Source organism: Malurus melanocephalus, unplaced genomic scaffold (genome assembly GCF_030028575.1).
Source record: "Malurus melanocephalus ecotype Western Australia unplaced genomic scaffold, MMel_1.1 scaffold_340, whole genome shotgun sequence".
Lineage (NCBI taxonomy): Eukaryota > Metazoa > Chordata > Aves > Passeriformes > Maluridae > Malurus > Malurus melanocephalus.
This window is the reverse complement of record NW_026623572.1, coordinates 357,670-365,404: the sequence shown is the minus strand read 5'-3', so window position 1 is coordinate 365,404 and position 7,735 is coordinate 357,670. Positions and strand designations below refer to the sequence as shown.

Here is a 7,735-nt window from a genome sequence, read left to right as displayed (position 1 = left end):
CAGAAGCCCTCTGCCATCCAAGATTGCATCAGGAGACGGCCCCAAAACGGTGTCACAGCCCAAAATTCCCCCATGGACACCAAAATCCAGCCTTTCCCAGCCACTTCCCAGCAGATTCCCAGCCCTACCTTTGCCCTTCCAGTGGGCGTGGGCGGCGAAGCCGATGTGTCCCCCGTATTTGCGGTTGAACTCGGCCATCAGGGCCTTGTAGGGGTTGCGGATGAGCAGGATGGCCGAGTCGAAGGATTCGATCTCCTTCTGCCCACTCTCGTGGGTCTTGATGCAAATGGTCCTCCCGCTCCTCCAGTGATCCCGCTCRCCCTTGAATCCTGCCCCGACAGAGCTGGGGTTAACAGAGCTGGGGAAGGGGCTCAGCCCGGAGAAAAGAGGCTCAGGGGGAAAATTCTGGCTCTGCACAAYTCCCTGAGAGGAGGGGGCAGCCGGGATGGGGGTCTGTTCCCAGGGAAAAATGGACAGGATTAAAGGAAATGGCCTCAAGCTGTGCTGGGATGGTKTAGATGGGATATCAGGGAAAATATCTCCACCCTAAATGTCCCTGGCATGGCAGTGATGGAGCCTCCRCCCTGGAAGGGTTTAAAAGCYGAGTGGATGTGGCACTTGGGGACATGGTGGCCTTGGCAGCCTCGGTCTCAGAGGGCTTTTCCAACCCAAACAATCCCCTGGTTCCACAAAAGGGAATGACACAGGGATATCAGGTTGCAAAATCCACTCRGATGAAAGCAGCTGGGGCGTGAAGGAGGGTTTGCATCCCTCTCCCAGATGGAAATAATTAATTTTCCCATGTCATGAGTCTCATAAAATTCATGAGTGGGTGGCTCGCAGTCACAGGGGCCCCTCAGGGTGACACCTCCCTGGCCACACTCAGCCAAGTGGGGTCAAAAGCAGATTTCATGGCTTTAATCTTCCCAATCACAGTTTAAAGTCTGTTTCCTTTAAAGAAATAAAGGAAGTGAAAATCACTGTGGGGCAGCAGATGAGCCCAAAGTGGGGGTGATGCCATGGGGGAGTCCAGAGAGGGGACAGATCATGGGGCTGAGCCAGCATCAATCCCAACCCCTGGAATGCACCTGGAGCGGGGGAAAAGCTGCAAGGAGCCATATCCCATCAATTAGAGAGGTGTAATTGGCTCTTGGATGGATAAATCCACCCGTTGCCTGGATACCTCCCGGCCCCTYCGACTGGGAACGAACGCGGAGCCCACGCTCGGGTGGAGGAACAAAACCCAGCCACGGCTTTTCCCTTCCCTGGGATGCTGCTGCACCCTGGGGGCTGGGACAGCATCCCTCACCGAGCATCTGCTCTCTGGAAGGCTGGATTTGGCAGGAATTTGGAGGGAATGTGCTGCCTGTGGTGTTGGGAAAATGGGGATTTWGGGAATAMCCTGGGTACAAACCCCACTGACCAYGTGGGTGCCCCAGGCACAGATCCCAACTCCACCACAGCTGAGGAGGAATGGGGAATTTCCTCTCAAAGCCACAAAAAGGGGAGGAATAACAGGAGAATCCTTCAAGCTCKCTGGATAAAATTGTTGTGAGTGGTTCTAAATTGGGGGAACGGGTGTTGGGCCCTCCCCCTGCAATGGGGGCAGCTCTTTGGATCAGAATCCCAAAATGCTTTGGGTTGGAAAGAGACATATTCCACTATCCCAGATTGCTCCAAGCCCTGTSCAGCCTGGCTCTGGACACTTCCAGGGATCCAGGGGCAGCCACAGCTTCTCTGGGAATTTTATYCCAGSRCCTCCCCATGCTCTCAGGGATGAATTCTCTCACCGGGACCCTCCACCCCAAACCACCCCATAGAGCAGCRCTGGTCACACCCCGCTCCACTCCCYRCTTTCTGCAGCACCCCAGGATGTCACCAGCACTGTCCCCAGCCTCTCTGGCACCCTGGCAGCGTTGTCACCTCACCTTTGTTGTAGAGGGACCCGTCGAAGTAGTAGCTGCCGGTGTAGAAGCCGGTGGCCAACTCGATCAGGTGCCGGGCCCACGTGTTCCCGGCTCCAGGGAAACTGGCCAGGGCCACCAACTGCTTGGCCCGGCTGGGGAGGAACCTCCTGTCCATGCAGCGGTTGTCTGCAGGGGAAAATATCGGGAATGTGGCGTGGAAAGGTGCTGTTCCCACTGGGATATCTTGGGAAATGTTGTTGCTCCCGGAAAAATGCCGGGATTGGGGTGAGGATGGGGAAAGGTGCCCTGCCTGAGGCATGGAGGGACATCCCAAAGGGTTCTGAACACCCCAAAGAGTCCTAAACACCCTAAAGGAGGATTTATCCTAAAAATTTTCTGTCATTTCCAGATCCATGCTTGGTGAAGAGTGAGTAACAATGATCCCTGTGTCAAGCAATGCTCCTGATTTTTTTATGGATCAACGAGCAGCATTTCCAGCACAGCCCCAAACACCAAAGGATTGTGACAAAACTGACCAGCTCTGACCCAAAACTACCCAAATTTGGGCCCTCGCTCCCTTCAGCCGTTTCCTTTCCCAGGAACAGTTTTCCCTTCTCCCTGTGCTCCACGGTCCTGCTGGAGGACAGGAACCCTCTTGGGAATTTTCTACCTGGTGACAGCTTTTTTTTCCCTCTTTATGTTTCCCTGGAGTTTGTCCCCTCTGGATAGCAGGGATGGGATCACAGAGAGGATCAGGGAGAAGCTCTGGGAAGGAGGAACCCATCCAGAGGCAGCTGAGTCAGGCAGCAATCCCAACCTGTCCGGGGGCAAATCCATTTCCCATGGAATTAAAAAAAAAATCGGCTTTTAACAGGATTCTGGGAGCTCACCCTCCCTGCTGGCATTCCCGGGAAAARGCTGGGGAAAAGCTCACCCTGCACTTGGGTCTGGTAGACGAGCAGGAACTCGTCGGAGCCGCAGCTCTCGAACTCCTCGGCGGCGCATTTGTGGGCGCAGAGCTGCTCGTCCTCGCGCTCGTGCAGCGGGAACAGCGTGCTGGGAAAGCCGCAGCGGCACGTGGTGCCCGCCAGCGCTGCCAGCGGGAATTCCTGCGGGGTGGGAGGAGGGAATGGCACTGTCCTCATCCCCCGGGACACAGCTGTCACCCCCCGTATGCACCCGGCCCCGCTGAGGGGTGTGGGGTGGTTGTAATGTCCTTCCAGACAATTCCAGACCATTCCAGAACCATTTCAAAGCATTTGAGCAACATTCCAGACAATTCCAGCATTGTTCCAGACCATTCCAACCCTTCCCATTCCACCATCATTCCAGACCATTCCAGACCATTCCAGCACCATTCCAAACCGTCCCAAGACCATTTCAGGACCATTCCAGCATTGTTCCAGACCGTTCCAGATCATTCCAGACCATTCCAGGACCATTCCAAACCATTTGAGCACCATTCCAACATCCTTCCAATTCCACCATCATTCCAGACCCTTCCAGCACCATTCCAGATAATTCCAAACCATTCCAGCACCATTCCAGAACCATTCCAAACTATTCCAGGACCATTCCAGACCATTCCAGATCATTCCAGGACCATTCCAAACCATTCCAGCACCATTCCAACATCCTTCCAATTCCACCATCATTCCAGACCATTCCAGCACCATTCCAGACCATTCCTGACCACTCCAGGACCATTCCAAAGTATTCCAGCATCATTCCAGACCATTCTAACATCCTTCCAATTCCACCATCATTCCAGATGATTTTCAGCATCATTCCAGGGCCTTTCCAGCATCCTTTCAAATCCAGCRTAATTCCAGACCATCCCAGCATCCTTCCACCTTATTTCCATCATCCTTCTGGCCCAATTCCAGCGTCCTTCCGGCCCAATTCCAGCATGATTCCAGAACATTCCAGTATTGTTCCAGGCCATTCCAGCATCACCCCATCCCATTCTAGCCTCATTCCAGACCTTTACAGCATCATTCCAGTCCATTCCAAAATCATTCCAATTCCAGTATCCTCACACCTTATTTCCAGTATCTTTCCAACCTATTCCAGCATGGTTCCAGACCATTTTCTGCATCCTTTCAGCCCATTCCAGCAATTCCCACTGCCATTCTTTCCCCTCCCTTCTCACCGGCACCAAGCCCCAGGATGGAACCCTTGGACCAGAGCAGAACCCCGTGGTGGCCTTTAAAGATCCCTCCCAACCCAAACTGCAATTYTGGGATGATCCATCCCAAATTTTCCTGGGGTTGCTGCTGCTTCCTGTCCCCTCACACAAATCCATTTATTCCTTTGCTGTTYGGATACACAAAAACCATGTCCCTAAACCGGGTTCAAATCTGGTGTGACCCTGATGACGACGATGGAAACGAAGACGAAGAAGTGAAGTTTATCCCAGTACCTTTTCTGTGCAGAAATCCACACATTTATCCACGGACATGTTGAGCATGAGCTGGCTGGCGGGCAGGGCGATGGAGACGTTTTCTGGCCGGCGGAAGCACCCCCGGAATATCGCGCTTCCGTCTGGAAGAGAGACGGAGACAGAGGCCCAAGTGACACCCCAAAAATGTCACCAGTGCCACTCTGTGTGACAGTGTGACATGGCATTCCTGACTGCTCCAACGGCTCCTGGCCCCTCCGGCAGTGCAGCCACATTGGATGAGGATCATCTGGCTGCTGATGGTGCAAAAACGGAGCAAAACCCTGGCAGCAAAATCAGGGATAATTTTTTTTGTTATTTTTTTTCCCTCTGTGATCCCAGGGTTGAAGCCAGGAAGGAGAGCGGGGCCAGGTTTGCTCTGGCCCTTCCCAGCATTGGGATCCCATCCCTCAGCCCCTGTGCATTCCTGGCTGCTGCCTCCCTCTTGCCCATTCCTCAGATATGAGGAAAGACGAGCAGGGAATGTGGGTAATTATAGAGCTGCCTAATTAKGAGCCAAACGAGGGAGCATGCTCAGCCCTGTCTGGAATTTCCTCATGTCGTTTCCACACTGGACACACTGATGGTCCTGTTTGGCTATTTGGAAAGAAATCTCCATCTAAAGTCTCACAAATATTCCCTGAACTCCAGCTGGATTTCTTATTCCACCCAACCCCAGCTGGCAGCATTCCCCACAGGGCRATTCCTGATGTTTCCAGGAATAAAACACTCCCAGGCTCTCCATGGAACCATGACCCAGCTCTAACAGCACAGGAACACCGGGATCACCCCTCCAACACCACGAGGAGATCCCCACATTCCAGGGAAAACCCACATGGATGCCTCCAACTTACACCTGCGGGCGGATTCCTGGGCCAGCTCCAGGCGGTAGATGGAGAGGCGGTTGATGCCGCCGCAGGTGTTGCTGCGCTCGCCCTTGCATTCCATGTTGCACTCGGATTCGCTGGCGTTGGACGCCTGGATCTTGTGCCCGCAGTAGCACTCGGCCCCGAATTCCAGCCCAGCGTACAGGTATCCCCTGCCGAGGGGGAGATGGGATCTCAGCACATCCCCCCGGCTCCAGGGGGTTTGGGAGGAGCATTTCTGCTCGTGACGGTGCTGGGATCAGCACTGCATTCCAGGGATTTGTTTTAGGGCTGATGATTGTTGTAGGGAACTTCCAACTGAAAATATCCCATCCTATTCCTATCCTATCCTATCCTATCCTATCCTATCCTATCCCGTCCTGTCCTGTCCTGTCCCATCTTTTCCATTATCCTATCCCATTCTGCAATGCTATCCTGACCTTATTCTTTTCTAGTCTATTCTACTCTATTATTCCACTTTATTCCATCATATCACATCCAATCTCCTATTTTCCTATAATATCCTATTCTATCACATCATATCATATAATTCCATTCTATTTCATTCCATTCCATCCTATCTCCTATCCTATCATATCCTAATTGATCGTATCATGTCCTATAATATTATTCTGTTCTATTCTGTTCTATTCCATCCTATCTTATTCTATCCTATCCTATTCTATTCTATTTCTATTCTATTCTACCCTATCCTATTCTTCTATTCCATTCTATTCTATTCAATTTCATTCCATTTCATTCCATTCCATTCTATCCTATGGGAAAGGATTTATGGGAACTCTGTGCAGGGATTCATGGAGGTGGTGGGCAGGGATTGATGGAGACAGCGGGAAAGGATTGATGGAGACGGTGAGAAAGGATTGATTGGGATGGTGAGAAAGGATTGATTGGGATGGTGTGCAGGAATTCCTGGGGATGCAGCATGGGGATTGATGGAAATTGTGTGCAGGGCTTCATGGATGTGGCATGCAGGGATTCATGGAGATGGCACACAGGGATTCACGGAGGTGGCACACAGGGATTCACAGAGGTGACACACAGGGATTCATGGAGATGGCACACAGGGATTCATGGAGATGGCACACAGGGATTCACGGAGATGGCACACAGGGATTCACACAGGTGGCACACAGGGATTCATGGAGATGGCACACAGGGATTCATGGAGATGGCACACAGGGATTCACGGAGGTGGCACACAGGGATTCATGGAGGTGGCACACAGGGATTCACGGAGGTGACACACAGGGATTCACACAGGTGGCACACAGGGATTCATGGAGATGGCACACAGGGATTCACGCAGGTGGCACACAGGGATTCACGGAGCCCCCGAGCCTGTCACCATCCCTACCGCTCANGGATCAGCACTGCATTCCAGGGATTTGTTTTAGAGCTGGTGATTGTTGTAGGGAACTTCCAACTGAAAATATCCTATCCTATCCTATCCTATCCTATCCTATCCTATCCTATCCTATCCTATCCTATCCTATCCTATCCTATCCTATCCTATCCTATCCTATCCTATCCCATCTTTTCCATTATCCTGTCCCATTCTGCAATTCAATCCTATCCTTATTCTTTCCTAGCCAATTCTATCCTACCATTTCACTCCATCCCATCATATTCCATCCTATCTCCTATCCTATTTTCCTATAATATCCTAATCTATCATATCATATAATTGCATTCTATTTCATTCCATTCCATCCTACCTCCTATCCTATCATATCCTAATTGATCATATCATATCCTATAATATCATTCTATTCTATCCTAGTTTATCCTACTCTATTCCATTCCATTCCATTCTATCCTATGGGACCATTCCATTCCATTCCATCCCATCCCATCCTATGGGAAAGGATTTATGGGAACTCTGTGCAGGGATTCATGGAGGTGGTGGGCAGGGATTGATGGAGACAGCGGGAAAGGATTGATGGAGATGGTGAGAAAGGATTGATTGGGATGGTGAGAAAGGATTGATTGGGATGGTGAGAAAGGATTGATTGGGATGGCGTGCAGGAATTCCTGGGGATGCAGCATGGGGATTGATGGAAATTGTGTGCAGGGCTTCATGGATGTGGCATGCAGGGATTCATGGAGATGGCACGCAGGAATTCATGGAGATGGCACACATGGATTCACAGAGGTGGCACACAGGGATTCATGGAGATGGCACACAGGGATTCATGGAGGTGGCACGCAGGGATTCATGGAGGTGGCACAAATGGATTCACAGAGGTGGCACACAGGGATTCATGGAGATGGCATGTAGGGATTCACACAGGTGGCACACAGGGATTCACGGAGATGGCACACAGGGATTCATAGAGATGGCACACAGGGATTCACACAGGTGGCACACAGGGATTCATAGAGATGGCACACAGGGATTCATGGAGGTGGCACACAGGGATTCATGGAGGTGGCACACAGGGATTCACACAGGTGGCACACAGGGATTAATGGAGATGGCACACAGGGATTCATGGAGGTGG

The 7,735-nt window shown here is 51.5% G+C and overlaps 1 protein-coding gene across 1 annotated transcript in view; it reads right to left on the bottom strand.

Annotated features, from left to right (window-relative positions):
* WSCD2 (WSC domain containing 2) overlaps positions 1-7,735 on the bottom strand; it is a 14,853-nt gene that overhangs the window by 3,591 nt on the left and 3,527 nt on the right. Inside the window, exons 3-7 of the mRNA XM_057378086.1 lie at positions 5,202-5,390; positions 4,330-4,451; positions 2,842-3,016; positions 1,929-2,093; positions 129-329 (exon numbers count right to left, since the gene is read on the bottom strand). Of these exons, the coding sequence (XP_057234069.1) occupies positions 129-329; positions 1,929-2,093; positions 2,842-3,016; positions 4,330-4,451; positions 5,202-5,390 (852 nt within the window). The remainder of the gene's footprint in view (positions 1-128; positions 330-1,928; positions 2,094-2,841; positions 3,017-4,329; positions 4,452-5,201; positions 5,391-7,735) is intronic.